The 15,645-nt window shown below is 45.4% G+C and overlaps 1 protein-coding gene across 1 annotated transcript; it reads left to right on the forward strand.

Moving 5' to 3' along the window:
- Positions 1-4,980: 4,980 nt before the first annotated feature.
- Positions 4,981-10,034, forward strand: cdcp2 (CUB domain containing protein 2). The gene is made up of 7 exons (XM_041842428.2): positions 4,981-5,482; positions 5,697-6,044; positions 6,267-6,418; positions 7,094-7,289; positions 8,238-8,591; positions 8,739-8,917; positions 9,269-10,034. The coding sequence occupies exons 1-7, from the start codon at positions 5,416-5,418 to the stop codon at positions 9,578-9,580; spliced, it is 1,608 nt and encodes a 535-aa protein (XP_041698362.2). The 5' UTR covers positions 4,981-5,415; the 3' UTR covers positions 9,581-10,034.
- The last annotated feature ends 5,611 nt before the right edge of the window (positions 10,035-15,645 follow it).

Here is a 15,645-nt window from a genome sequence, read left to right on the forward strand (position 1 = left end):
ACTTGGTTAATTAACGGTAATACACAAGGCCGTGGAGCAGCCTTCAGAGGTAATACACAAGGCTATGGAGCAGCCTTCAGAGGTAATACACAAGGCCGTGGAGCAGCCTTCAGAGGTAATACACAAGGCCGTGGAGCAGCCTTCAGAGGTAATACACAAGGCCGTGGAGCAGCCTTCAGAGGTAATACACAAGGCCGTGGAGCAGCCTTCAGAGGTAATACACAAGGCCGTGGAGCAGCCTTCAGAGGTAATACACAAGGCCATGGAGCAGCCTTCAGAGGTAATACACAAGGCTATGGAGCAGCCTTCAGAGGTAATACACAAGGCCGTGGAGCAGCCTTCAGAGGTAATACACAAGGCCGTGGAGCAGCCTTCAGAGGTAATACACAAGGCCGTGGAGCAGCCTTCAGAGGTAATACACAAGGCCATGGAGCAGCCTTCAGAGGTAATACACAAGGCCATGGAGCAGCCTTCAGAGGTAATACACAAGGCTATGGAGCAGCCTTCAGAGGTAATACACAAGGCTATGGAGCAGCCTTCAGAGGTAATACACAAGGCCGTGGAGCAGCCTTCAGAGGTAATACACAAGGCTATGGAGCAGCCTTCAGAGGTAATACACAAGGCCGTGGAGCAGCCTTCAGAGGTAATACACAAGGCCGTGGAGCAGCCTTCAGAGGTAATACACAAGGCTATGGAGCAGCCTTCAGAGGTAATACACAAGGCCGTGGAGCAGCCTTCAGAGGTAATACACAAGGCTATGGAGCAGCCTTCAGAAGTAATACACAAGGCCGTGGAGCAGCCTTCAGAGGTAATACACAAGGCCGTGGAGCAGCCTTCAGAGGTAATACACAAGGCCATGGAGCAGCCTTCAGAGGTAATACACAAGGCCGTGGAGCAGCCTTCAGAGGTAATACACAAGGCCGTGGAGCAGCCTTCAGAGGTAATACACAAGGCCGTGGAGCAGCCTTCAGAGGTAATACACAAGGCCGTGGAGCAGCCTTCAGAGGTAATACACAAGGCTATGGAGCAGCCTTCAGAGGTAATACACAAGGCCGTGGAGCAGCCTTCAGATGGAGAATAAACATGCAGCTCAAAGAGATTTTCGAGGGTTGTTATTGTCAAAGAGAACAACCTCAATGACTTAACTGGTTAAATAATGGCAATACATAGAGAAGTGGTAGCAGCATTCAGATGCTAGCAGAGAAGCACACAACATCTGAATGGACATTTTGAATGAGATATAACACGTCTAGGCAACACAAGTATGGTTTCACAACTCCAATCCTCGGGGCCCCCCGCAAGGTTGCACTTTTTTTTCTACTCCAGCACTAGTCATCTGATTCAACTGTTCAGCTTATGAAACGCTTGAATCATGTATTTTTACTGTTGGGATAGAACAAAACCGTGGAATTTTGTGAGGCGCGCGCTACCATTTTCTCCAAGAGTATGATCTATAGACTATAAGTCAACACCAGAATAGAAAAATATCCTGAATCCATTTTAGTGCTTTTAATATTTCTGAGTTCATAACAGCTTTTAAGTGTTCTAAACATCCTCTCAGAAAATGGAGAATCCAATAGGTTATCAGCCTGAGGTATCCAGGTCCTCTGTAGCTCAATTGGTAGAGCGTGGCGCTTGTAACGCCAGGGTAGTGGGTTCGATCCCCGGGACCACCCATACGTAAACATGTATGCACACGTGACTGTAAGTCGCTTTGGATAAAAGTGTCTGCTAAATGGCTTATTATTATTATCCACAAGGACCTTTCCACTGTAAACTTGGCTGATTTGCTGTTAATTGAAAGGTGTTTATCGGTCATAGAGTTATTTCATTGCTCTAAACAACATATCTCACTGAAACACATTTCCCCGGTTGTAATATACAAAGCCTTCCACTTTCAGAAAATTATGCAAATTATGTTCTGAATCTGTCTGCAAAATCGTAATCCAACTTTCTTGGAAACCGGAGGCTTGTATATATTTTGGTTCCAGGAACGGTTGTGACTGAGGAAAACACGAGCGATTTTAATCTCGTTCTTATTTATTTCAGTTCAGTTCAGGGCTCAGACACAAACCAATCATCAAACAGCTTGACTCCTTACATTTCCGGAGTGGACTTTCATGGTGATTCTCAATGCAGAGCAACATCGCCATCTAGTAGATCGTTTGTGGAATTGCGGCAACACATGCTTTTATTCACTTACATTTACATTTACATTTTAGTCATTTAGCAGACGCTCTTATCCAGAGCGACTTACAGTTAGTGAGTGCATACATTTTCATACTGGCCCCCCGTGGGAAACGAACCCACAACCCTGGCGTTGCAAGCGCCATGCTCTACCAACTGAGCTACAGGGGACATGTTAAAATGTTATGGGATGCATTTTTTCCATTGATTTTGATGGTAGGTCACTCTGGTAGGCCTACATTATGATCAAATAGCCACAGTAACTTACATGGCCACTGTTAAAACTGTAACTTAAAGCGGGTACAGCCTCAGTGTTCACAGTAAACATGCGCTGGAAATTGCACAGAATTTCCACAATGATCAAATTAGAGGGAACATTGCCTACAGTGCCTTCAGAAAGTATTCACACATCCTGACTTATTATCCACAAAAAGTTCATTTCTTTGCCACATTTTTAGCAGTTTCACTTTAGTACCTTTTCGCAAACAGCATGCTTTAGAATATTTTTCATTCTGTACAGGCTTCCTTCTTTTCACTCTCATTTAGGTTAGTATTGTGGAGTTAACTACAATGTTGTTGATCCATCCTCAGTTTTCTATCACAGCCATTAAACTCTGTAACTGTTTTAAAAGTCACCATTGGCCTCATGGTGAAATCCCTGAGCAGTTTTCTTTCTCTCCAGCAACTGAGTTAGGAAGGACACCTGTATCTTTGTAGTGACTGGGTGTATTGATACACCATCCAAAGTGTAATCAATAACTTCAGAATGCTCAAAGGGATATTCAATGTAAGCTTTTATATTTTTTACCCATCTACCAATAGGTGCCCTTCTTTGCGAGGCATTGGAAAATCTCCGTAGTCTTTGTGGTTGAATCTGTGTTTGAAATGCATTGCTCGAATGAGGGACCTTACAGATAATTGTATGTGTGGGTTACATAGATGAGGTAGTCATTCAAAAATCATGTTAAACACTATTTATTTCAATTTATTATGTGACTTAAGCACATTTTTACTCGGGAACTTATGGGTTGCCATAAAGGGGTTGAATACTTATTGACCTAAGACATTTCAGCTTTTCATTTGTAATTAATGTGTAACAATTTCTAAAAACATAATTCCACTTTGACATTAATGGGTATTGTGTGTAGGCCAGTGAAACAAAAATCTCAATGTAATCAATTTTAAATTCAGCTTGTAACACAACAAAATGTGGAAAAAGTGAAGGTGTGTGAATACTTTCTGAAGGCACTGCATATCAATATCTTTCAAAATACCATATACAATTGCAGCCAAATATATTGTCACCATTGCACTTTTCCTAAATAATATCCTATTTCACTCTAGCATAGGTCACAAACCACAGCAATTTAGTCAAGTGAACACCCATTAATCGGATGTATTGAATCGGCCATTGAAGCAACAGAAGACAGATGAGTCAGACTGATACTGAAGCACTGTGTGCAGTCTCTTTGTATTTTTAAACTCACACTGACCACAAGCAGGCTTAGATCTCCCTCTCTCGCTCTCTATCATGAGGACCTGCTCAACAGTAGGGTTAGAACAAAAGCCTGCACACACAGTAGCGCTCTCCAGGAGAGGGGCCAGCCCTGTTTAAGGCTACATAATCCAAGTGAATGTGTGCCCAGTGTCCAGATACTCAATGACCTTCATCAGCGCTCCAACAAGATCTGGGACAGTCTCCCTCCCTCAGTGAACCCCCATCTCTCTCGCTCTCCCTCCCTCAGTGAACCCCCATCTCTCTCGCTCTCCCTCCCTCAGTGAACCCCCATCTCTCTCGCTCTCCCTCCCTCAGTGAACCCCCCATCTCTCTCGCTCTCCCTCCCTCAGTGAACCCCCATCTCTCTCGCTCTCCCTCCCTCAGTGAACCCCCCATCTCTCTCGCTCTCCCTCCCTCAGTGAACACCCATCTCTCTCGCTCTCCCTCCCTCAGTGAACCCCCCATCTCTCTCGCTCTCCCTCCCTCAGTGAACACCCATCTCTCTCGCTCTCCCTCCCTCAGTGAACACCCATCTCTCTCGCTCTCCCTCCCTCAGTGAACACCCATCTCTCTCGCTCTCCCTCCCTCAGTGAACACCCATCTCTCTCGCTCTCCCTCCCTCAGTGAACACCCATCTCTCTCGCTCTCCCTCCCTCAGTGAACACCCATCTCTCTCGCTCTCCCTCCCTCAGTGAACACCCATCTCTCTCGCTCTCCATCCCTCAGTGAACACCCATCTCTCTCGCTCTCCCTCCCTCAGTGAACACCCATCTCTCTCGCTCTCCCTCCCTCAGTGAACACCCATCTCTCTCGCTCTCCCTCCCTCAGTGAACCCCCCATCTCTCTCGCTCTCCCTCCCTCAGTGAACCCCCATCTCTCTCGCTCTCCCTCCCTCAGTGAACACCCATCTCTCTCGCTCTCCCTCCCTCAGTGAACACCCATCTCTCTCGCTCTCCCTCCCTCAGTGAACACCCATCTCTCTCGCTCTCCCTCCCTCAGTGAACACCCATCTCTCTCGCTCTCCCTCCCTCAGTGAACCCCCATCTCTCTCGCTCTCCCTCCCTCAGTGAACCCCCATCTCTCTCGCTCTCCCTCCCTCAGTGAACCCCCCATCTCTCTCGCTCTCCCTCCCTCAGTGAACACCCATCTCTCTCGCTCTCCCTCCCTCAGTGAACCCCCATCTCTCTCGCTCTCCCTCCCTCAGTGAACACCCATCTCTCTCGCTCTCCCTCCCTCAATAAACACCCATCTCTCTCGCTCTCCCTCCCTCAGTGAACCCCCATCTCTCCCTCAGTGAACCCTCTTCTCTCTCTCTCTCTCTCTCTCTAAAATGAGCCCATTTGGTTTTGTGATCAAGGGATGAAGGTTCCTCCATCCTGATACTGTCGCTCTTCCCTAATGTCTCCTTTCTAAACTCCATAGCAGCTGCATGGTGTCCAGTGTGAGTGTGTGACACCATCATTACTAATTTATCCATCTTTCCATACAGTGTCCTGACAAGCCACCCTCGCCGCTTGCTCACTCGATATCGGTCATTAACATGTAGAGTAGGAGGCAAGGCCAGGGGGGGGGGCCCAACCTATCGGGTTCCTCGTTTAAGGTCCTATTACACTTACTACCACCTCTGCCATCGACCCAGAGCTGTGGTGACAGGACTTTGCTCTTGTTTTTCTATTTGTGTTGCCATTGCTTTGTAATCCTATTGGAAGTCTGACAACAACGATAACAACATGACTGTAAGGATGGATATAGTCCTTTATTTACTGTTGGTTGTTGGCAAGGCTGTCTCTAAGAAAGGTGAGCTTTTTGCATTGTATATTTCTATCATATTTGCCTCAGCAAATTCAGTTACACAACACTCACTTATATGTGTGTTGTAAGTAACTGTTATTACCGATGTGTAAATTATAAACTAATACTTACCAGTAAACTACTTACAAACCTTTTACAAAACCGTTTGTGAATCCTTTATAAAACTATAACTTCTATTCCTCCAACTTCTATTCCCAAGGGGTGAAATGTGGCGGGATCCTCTCCGCCTCTTCCGGCAACATCTCCAGCCCCAACTACCCAGGTCTGTACCCGTACAACATCGAGTGTGTGTGGCTGATTGTAGTGGCCGAGGGGTCCTCTGTCCTGCTCACCTTCCGCCACTTTGAGTTGGAGTATCACGCTGCCTGCTCCTACGACTACGTCAAGATCTATAACGGTGTGTCCGAGGATGAGGGGAACCTACTGGGGACGTTCTGTGGCGACGTGTCCCCTCCTCGGTTCACCTCCTCCTGGAATGTTATGTCGATCATTTTCCACTCCGATCGTCATGTGGCTCACAGAGGGTTCTCCGTGGGCTACAGGAAAGGTGAGCTTTCACTTCCTCTCACAGGATAACCAAAGCCATTAAATATACACGTATGCCTCTGCTGAATACAGCCACTCAAACCTCACAGTAACCCACAACAAGGAACAAGACCTTGAGTAGTTGGATCAGGTGTGTTAACTTCAGAGCTCGGCTGGAACAAAATCCTGCAAAACCTTGTCACCCACCCGTGTCTTATTCCTCTCTTTCACCCCTCTCCCCTAGATGTGTGTGGTGGGGTCCTTACCGGTCTGTCTGGCATCATCTCCAGCCCAGGCTACAGTCCAGATACCCAGTACAGCAACAACGCCGACTGTTCCTGGACGGTCCATGTGTCCAACCGCAGCGTGGTCAGTCTGGTCTTCCTTGACTTCCAGGTATGTTCTCTAACATGTGAAGAGAAATCGATGCATCCCAAATGGTACCCCATTTATCTATATTAGTTCCCTACTTTTGACCAGAGCCCGGGCACTATATAGGGAATAAGGAGACAACTGGGCCGCACATCCTGTAAGTCTCTAAGTATCCCTGATGGAGCCAACTGGGACACACATACTGTAAGTCTCTAAGTATCCCTGATGGAGCCAACTGGGACACACATACTGTAAGTCTCTAAGTATCCCTGATGGAGCCAACTGGGACACACATACTGTAAGTCTCTAAGTATCCCTGATGGAGCCAACTGGGACACACATACTGTAAGTCTCTAAGTATCCCTGATGGAGCCAACTGGGACGCACATACTGTAAGTCTCTAAGTATCCCTGATGGAGCCAACTGGGACACACATACTGTAAGTCTCTAAGTATCCCTGATGGAGCCAACTGGGACACACATACTGTAAGTCTCTAAGTATCCCTGATGGAGCCAACTGGGACGCACATACTGTAAGTCTCTAAGTATCCCTGATGGAGCCAACTGGGACACACATACTGTAAGTCTCTAAGTATCCCTGATGGAGCCAACTGGGACACACATACTGTAAGTGTCTTAGTATCCCGGATGGGTCATAAATATGACGTGACAAAATAAAATATCATTCATTCATTCCAGCTTGAGAACAACGAGGGCTGTAATTTTGACTTCGTGGCTCTCTTCGACGGCCCGACCGTCACTCACAGACACCTGGGGAACTACTGTGGAGGGGAGAAGCCTCCTAAGATTGTTACTACCTCCAACCAGCTCCTGGTGGTGTTCAAGTCTGACTTCAACATCGGGGGACGAGGGTTCAAGGCTTACTACTACTCAGGTAGGTAAGACGGTGGAGGACATATACTACGGGTGTACTGACCACTAGGTCACTCCCTCATGGCTGTCCTGTTCTATGCTGAGGTCCATGGGGAGAGATTAAACTGTCCTGTACTATCCTGAGGTCCATGGGGAGAGATTAAACTGTCCTGTACTATCCTGAGGTCCATGGGGTGAGATTAAACTGTCCTGTACTATCCTGAGGTCAATGGGGTGAGATTAAACTGTCCTGTACTATCCTGAGGTCCATGGGGAGAGATTAAACTGTCCTGTACTATGCTGAGGTCCATGGGGTGAGATTAAACTGTCCTGTACTATTCTGAGGTCCATGGGGTGAGATTAAACTGTCCTGTACTATCCTGAGGTCCATGGGGTGAGATTAAACTGTCCTGTACTATACTGAGGTCCATGGGGTGAGATTAAACTGTCCTGTACTATCCTGAGGTCCATGGGGTGAGATTAAACTGTCCTGTACTATCCTGAGGTCCATGGGGTGAGATTAAACTGTCCTGTACTATACTGAGGTCCATGGGGTGAGATTAAACTGTCCTGTACTATACTGAGGTCCATGGGGTGAGATGAAACTGTCCTGTACTATCCTGAGGTCCATGGGGTGAGATTAAACTGTCCTGTACTATTCTGAGGTCCATGGGGTGAGATTAAACTGTCCTGTACTATACTGAGGTCCATGGGGTGAGATTAAACTGTCCTGTACTATACTGAGGTCCATGGGGTGAGATTAAACTGTCCTGTACTATACTGAGGTCCATGGGGAGATTACACTGCACATTCACTGACACCAGGGTTGTGTTCAGTAGGGAGAAAATGTTTTGAAACGGTAAAGGTACTAGCTGAACCTATTCAGTAACAACACATCTTTAGTTACATTTTTGCTACGGTGTGACCTACTTAAGACAACCCTGTTTTGCCTCATATGTCTGTCTGACAGGTGAATGCCAGCAGGTGCTGTCTGCACCAAGTGCTAACTTCACCAGCCCCCACTACCCTAACATCTACCCCAACAACATCAAGTGTCACTGGACCATCAACCTGGCCAGGGGCTACCGCATCAAACTATTCTTCAACGCTATGGAGCTGGAGGACAGGAACAGCCTATCAGACGAGTGCGACTACGACTCTGTAGCTGTGCATGATGGGAGCAGAGAGAAAGACCCATTGCTAGGGCGATGGTGTGGCTCGGAACAACCCGGGTCTCTGATCTCTAAGAACAACAACATGCTGGTGGTCCTCAGTACAGACAGGAACTCAGCTTATAGAGGGTTCTCTGCTTCCTATGTAGGAGGTGAGTGTCTGAACTGAAGCAAGGTTGCTGAAACGTATCCAAACTATCCCGTTTAAAAAAATAAACAAAATAATAATAATTCAAGAGACAAGTGCAAATACAAACGTGTGTGTCCGTGCGTGTGTTATGTCTCCACCTCATTCCCAGTGGTACCAGTTAACATCAGCTGTACGAGGACAGAGTTCACCATTCATATCTCCCAGCAGTCACTGCCTGGGCTGAACCGTGAGAGTATCTTTCTGGGGGATCGCTCCTGTACCTCCCAGCTGACACCTACCACCTATAAGATCCTGGCACGCTTCGAAAAATGTGGCACTGCAGGCCAGGTAACTAACTACCCACTGGTTGATTCAACATTGTTTCCATTTGATTTAAAATTACATTGAGCCAACGTGGAATAGACGTTGAATTGACGTCTGTGCCTAGTGGGTAGCCACTGGCATGATGACGCCAGTTTAAAGCTGTTTACAACTGTTCATTTGACATGAATTTTTGTGGTTGTTTTTTCTTCTTCATTTGTCCATTTTATTGAAGCGATAGGACAGTGTAGAAGGGAATTGAGGATACTAGAGAATGTGACAAAATAGCAGTGGTCACAAGCATATGATGTCTGTTTGCTGTCCATCTGTATAACCCTGACCCTGACCCTTAACCTCTAACCCCTCTCATCTGACCAGCCACGGCGTAACATCACCATGCTGGTGAACACGCTCTACATCGACTTCTCCGACGGGAAGGGGCGGAGCGTCCAGGAGTACGAGGTACAGTGCGACGCCCAGCGCAAGATGGCCACCATTCACATCGTCTCAGCCGAGGAGCACCAGAGGATGAACGAGCTGGCCCGACGCCAAGCAGAGGGGTCCGGGGGAGGGGGAGGGAAGGAGGCAGACCCAGAGCCTCACGACCCCAGTGATATAGTGTTTATTAGCATCTGTGTGCTGGCTGTTGTTCTGATGGTGATCGCTGTAATCTGGCTGGTACTGCTTTAGTAGAGAAAGAGAGGAGGTTGGCGATGCGGTCTACGTGAGCCAGAACATGTTGAGGTTTACAATGAAAACCGACAGATTTATTTTTGTAATGAATGTCTATTGCTCATTTCAAATCGTACCAAAACAATGATTTAATATTGTCACCGCTCTCGACATTCATAATAAAAACACAGGCAGAGATCAACATTTGATTTACTTCAATATAGAAAATCTAAGATGAATAAAAAATACTAATCAGAAGAGGAAGGCCTAATTAATACGACTAATGACGGTGTGCTCCGACTGTCTTTCACCATTTTGGAAAAAGGCACCAGTCCAGTCCAGCAAAAGTATTTGCCAGAATCATGTCCCAGTCTTCCACACAGTATTTTGGGGGCTGAGGGGCTAGCTAGCTTCTTCTTGTTTGGAGACCAGCTGATTTTTTTTTTTTTTAAAGGTACCAGTCCAGAACCAACTGGTATGTCCCAGTCTTCCTCTGCAGCAGGCCTCATGGCTCTGGGCTTAGCTACCAACATGTTTGAGCAGATCCATTTGAGCAATGCGAGGCTCAAAATCCCCTCATCTTGATCACAGAATGAGTCTTTATTTTGGGGTGCTTTGTAGAGCAGTGATTCTGCTCAGACCGACCACAACAAAATCCACCAACAACAAAAAATAACAAGAAAATGAAAATTACAAGAAACAAGCAAAACAATTAAGGTTAAAAAAAAAAGAAATCCCTTTAAAAATAAGAAACCATTTTGGCTTAAAGACCACTTGGGAATGCGAGCACTGTCAATTAGATGGGTAATGCTTTTTAATAAAAAAACAAAATGCAGCAGGACTTATGGTTGGGGTTAGCTAGCTACTTCTTGTGGTTGATTACACTCTTTAAAAATATTTATTTATTTATATACCGTACCAGTCAAACGTTTGGACACACCTACTCATTCCAGGGTTTCTTTATTTTTACTGTTTTCTACATTGTAAAATAATAGTGAAGACATCAAAACTATGAAATAACACATATGGAATCATGTAGTAACCAAAAAAGTTAACAAATCAAAAATATATTTTATATTTGCGATTCTTCAAATAGCCACCTTTGCCTTGATGACAGCTTTGCACACTTGGCATTCTCTCAACCAGCTTCATGGAGGTAGTCACATGGAATGCATTTCAATTAACAGGTGTGCCTTCTTAAAAGTTAATTTGTGGAATTTCATTCCTTCTTAATGCATTTGAGCCAATCAGTTGTGTTGTGACAATGTAGGGGGGTATACAGAAGATAGCCCTATTTGGTAAAATACCAAGTCCATATTATGGCAAGAACAGCTCAAATAAGCAAAGAGAAATGACAGTCCATCATTACTTTAAGACATGAAGGTCAGTCAATACGGAAATTGTCAAGAACTTTGAAAGTTTCTTCAAGTGCAGTCGCAAAAACCATCAAGCGCTTTGATGAATCTGGCTCTCATGAGGACCGCCACAGGAATGGAATACCCAGAGTTACCTCTGCTGCAGAGGATAAGTTCATTAGAGTTACCAGCCTCAGAAATTGCAGCCCAAATAAATGCTTCACAGAGTTCAAGTAACAGACACATCTCAACATCAACTGTTCAGAGGAGACTGTGTGAATCAGGCCTTCATAGTCGAATTGCTGCAAAGAAACCACTACTAAAGGACACCAATAAGAAGAAGAGACTTGATTGGGCCAAGAAACACGAGCAATGGACATTAGACTGGTGGATATTTGTCCTTTGGTCTGGAGTCCAAATTTGAGATTTTTGGTTCCAACCACCGTGTCTTTGTGAGACGCGGTGTAGGTGAACGGATGATCTCAGCATGTGTATTTCCCACTATAAAGCATGGAGGAGGTGGTGTTATGGTGTGGGGGTGCTTTGCTGTTGACACTGTCTCTGATTTATTTAGAATTCAAGGCACACTTAACCAGCATGGCTACCACAGCATTCTGCAGCGATACACCATCCCATCTGGTTTGGGCTCAGTGGGACGATCATTTGTTTTTCAACAGGACAATGAACCAACACACCTCCAGGCTGTGTAAGGGCTATTTTACCAAGAAGGAGAGTGATGGAGTGCTGCATCAGATGACCTGGCCTCCACAATCCCCCGACCTCAACCCAATTGAGATGGTTTGGGATGAGTTGGACCGCATATTGGAGGAAAAGCAGCCAACAAGTACTCAGCATACAGTGGGGAAAAAAAGTATTTAGTCAGCCACCAATTGTGCAAGTTCTCCCACTTAAAAAGATGAGAGAGGCCTGTAATTTTCATCATAGGTACACGTCAACTATGACAGACAAAATGAGGAAAAAAAATCCAGAAAATCACATTGTAGGATTTTTAATGCATTTATTTGCAAATTATGGTGGAAAATAAGTATTTGGTCAATAACAAAAGTTTCTCAATACTTTGTTATATACCCTTTGTTGGCAATGGCACAGGTCAAACGTTTTCTGTAAGTCTTCACAAGGTTTTCACACACTGTTGCTGGTATTTTGGCCCATTCCTCCATGCAGATCTCCTCTAGAGCAGTGATGTTTTGGGGCTGTCGCTGGGCAACACGGACTTTCAACTCCCTCCAAAGATTTTCTATGGGGTTGAGATCTGGACTCCAGGACCTTGAAATGCTTCTTACAGAGCCACTCCTTCGTTTTCCGGGCGGTGTGTTTGGGATCATTGTCATGCTGAAAGACCCAGCCACGTTTCATCTTCAATGCCCTTGCTGATGGAAGGAGGTTTTCACTCAAAATCTCACGATACATGGCCCCATTCATTCTTTCCTTTACACGGATCAGTCGTCCTGGTCCCTTTGCAGAAAAACAGCCCCAAAGCATGATGTTTCCACCCCCATGCTTCACAGTAGGTATGGTGTTCTTTGGATGCAACTTTGTCCTCCAAACACGACAAGTTGAGTTTTTACCAAAAAGTTCTATTTTGGTTTCATCTGACCATATGACATTCTCCCAATCCTCTTCTTGATCATCCAAATGCACTCTAGCAAACTTCAGACGGGCCTGGACACGTACTGGCTTAAGCAGGGGGACACGTCTGCCACTGCAGGATTTGAGTCCCTGGCGGCGTAGTGTGTTACTGATGGTAGGCTTTGTTACTTTGGTCCCAGCTCTCTGCAGGTCATTCACTAGGTCCCCCCGTGTGGTTCTGGGATTTTTGCTCACCGTTCTTGTGATCATTTTGACCCCACGGGGTGAGATCTTGCGTGGAGCCCCAGATCGAGGGAGATTATCAGTGGTCTTGTATGTCTTCCATTTCCTAATAATTGCTCCCACAGTTGATTTCTTCAAACCAAGCTGCTTACCTATTGCAGATTCCCAGCCTGGTGCAGGTCTACAATTTTGTTTCTGGTGTCCTTTGACAGCTCTTTGGTCTTGGCCATAGTGGAGTTTGGAGTGTGACTGTTTGAGGTTGTGGACAGGTGTCTTTTATACTGATAACAAGTTCAAACAGGTGCCATTAATACAGGTAACGTGTGGAGGACAGAGGAGCCTCTTAAAGAAGAAGTTACAGGTCTGTGAGAGCCATAAATCTTGCTTGTTTGTAGGTGACCAAATACTTATTTTCCACCATAACTTGCAAATAAATTCATTAAAAATCCTACAATGTGATTTTCTGGATTTTTTTTTCTCAATTTGTCTGTCATAGTTGACATGTACCTATGATGAAAATTACAGGCCTCTCTCATCTTTTTAAGTGGGAGAACTTGCACAATTGGTGGCTGACTAAATACTTTTTCCCCCCACTGTATATGGCCAATATACCACGGCTAAGGGCTGTATCCAGGCACTCCGTGTTGCGTTGTGCGTAAGAACAGATTCTTGGTCGATGGTCCGCTATGGTTTAAAAGACTCTAACCCTTCCTTCCTTCCTGTGTGGTCCTCTGTAGCTCAGCTGGTAGAGCACGGCGCTTGTAACGCCAAGGTAGTGGGTTCGATCTCCGGGACCACCCATACACAAAAATGTATGCACGCATGACTGTAAGTCGCTTTGGATAAAAGCGTCTGCTAAATGGCATATTATTATTTATTATTATTATTATTATAACAGCCCTTCTATATTGGCCATATACCACACCCCCTCAGGCCTTATTGCTTAAATATACCTTATAAGTTATCCTGGTAGCTTCCATGCTAAGATCTGTCCAATCTTCCCTTTCCCTCCCTGTCCTCTTGAGGTCACAGCGACTTCATTTACTCCATATCCTCATTCCCATATTCTCATTGTGTATTCCATATTCCCTATACTTTTTTTTTCCCCCCACTGTATATCTATACTGTATCTATACTATCATATGTGGGAACTCCTTCAAGACTGTTGGAAAAGCATTCCAGCTGAAGCTGGTTGAGAGAATGCCAAGAGTGCAAAACTGTCATCAAGGCAAAAGGTGGCTATTTGTTTAACACTTTTTTGGTTACTACAGTGGGGAGAACAAGTATTTGATACACTGCCGATTTTGCAGGTGTTCCTACTTACAAAGCATTTAGGTCTGTAATTTTTATCATAGGTACACTTCAACTGTGAGAGACGGAATCTAAAACAAAAATCCAGGAAATCACATTGTATGATTTTTAAGTAATTTGCATTTTATTGCATGACATAAGTATTTGATCACCTACCAACCAGTAAGAATTCCAGCTCTCACAGACCTGTTAGTTTTTCTTTAAGAAGCCCTCCTGTTCTCCACTCATTACCTGTATTAACTGCACCTGTTTGAACTCGTTACCTGTATAAAAGACACCTGTCCACACACTCAATAAAACAGACTCCAACCTCTCCACAATGGCCAAGACCAGAGAGCTGTGTAAGGACATCAGGGATAAAATTGTAGACCTGCACAAGGCTGGGATGGGCTACAGGACAATAGGCAAGCAGCTTGGTGAGAAGGCAACAACTGTTGGCGCAATTATTAGAAAATGGAAGTAGTTCAAGATGACGGTCAATCACCCTCGGTCTGGGGCCCCATGCAAGATCTCACCTCGTGGGGCATCAATGATCATGAGGAAGGTGAGGGATCAGCCCAGAACTACACGGCAGGACCTGGTCAATGACCTGAAGAGAGCTGGGACCACAGTCTCAAAGAAAACCATTAGTAACACACTACGCCGTCATGGATTAACATCCTGCAGCGCACGCAAGGTCCCCCTGCTCAAGCCAGCGCATGTCCAGGCCCGTCTGAAGTTTGCCAATGACCATCTAGATGATCCAGAGGAGGAATGGGAGAAGGTCATGTGGTCTGATGAGACAAAAATATAGCTTTTTGGTCTAAACTCCACTCGCCATGTTTGGAGGAAGAAGAAGGATGAGTACAACCCCAAGAACACCATCCCAACCGTGAAGCATGGAGGTGGGATGCTTTTCTGCAAAGGGGACAGGACGACTGCACCGTATTGAGGGGAGGATGGATGGGGCCATGTATCACAAGATCTTGGCCAACAACCTCCTTCCCTCAGTAAGAGCATTAAAGATGGGTCGTGGCTGGGTCTTCCAGCATGACAACGACCCGAAACACACAGCCAGGGCAACTAAGGAGTGGCTCCGTAAGAAGCATCTCAAGGTCCTGGATAGGCCTAGCCAGTCTCCAGACCTGAACCAAATAGAGAATATTTGGAGGGAGCTGAAAGTCCGTATTGCCCAGCGACAGCCCCGAAACCTGAAGGATCTGGAGAAGGTCTGTATGGAGGAGTGGGCCAAAATCCCTGCTGCAGTGTGTGCAAACCTGGTCAAGACCTACAGGAAACGTATGATCTCTGTAATTGCAAACAAAGGTTTCTGTACCAAATATTAAGTTCTGCTTTTCTGATGTATCAAATACTTATGTCATGCAATAAAACGCAAATTAATTACTTAAAAATCATACAATGTGATTTTCTGGATTTTTGTTTTAGATTCCGTCTCTCACAGTTGAAGTGTACCTATGATAAAAATTACAGACCTCTACATGCTTTGTAAGTAGGAAAACCTGCAAAATTGACAGTGTATCAAATACTTGTTCTCCCCACTGTACATGATTCCATATGTGTTATTTCATAGTTTTGATGTCTTCA

Source organism: Coregonus clupeaformis, chromosome 21, assembly GCF_020615455.1.
Source record: "Coregonus clupeaformis isolate EN_2021a chromosome 21, ASM2061545v1, whole genome shotgun sequence".
In the NCBI taxonomy this organism is placed as follows: Eukaryota; Metazoa; Chordata; class Actinopteri; order Salmoniformes; family Salmonidae; genus Coregonus; species Coregonus clupeaformis.

Coding starts and splice junctions, on each gene's coding strand:
- cdcp2 (XM_041842428.2), top strand. CDS start 5,416: ATGACTGTAAGGATGGATATAGTCCTTTATTTACTGTTGGTTGTTGGC. Junction 5,483..5,696: donor CAAGGCTGTCTCTAAGAAAG/GTGAGCTTTTTG, acceptor TCTATTCCCAAG/GGGTGAAATGTGGCGGGATC. Junction 7,290..8,237: donor CAAGGCTTACTACTACTCAG/GTAGGTAAGACG, acceptor TCTGTCTGACAG/GTGAATGCCAGCAGGTGCTG.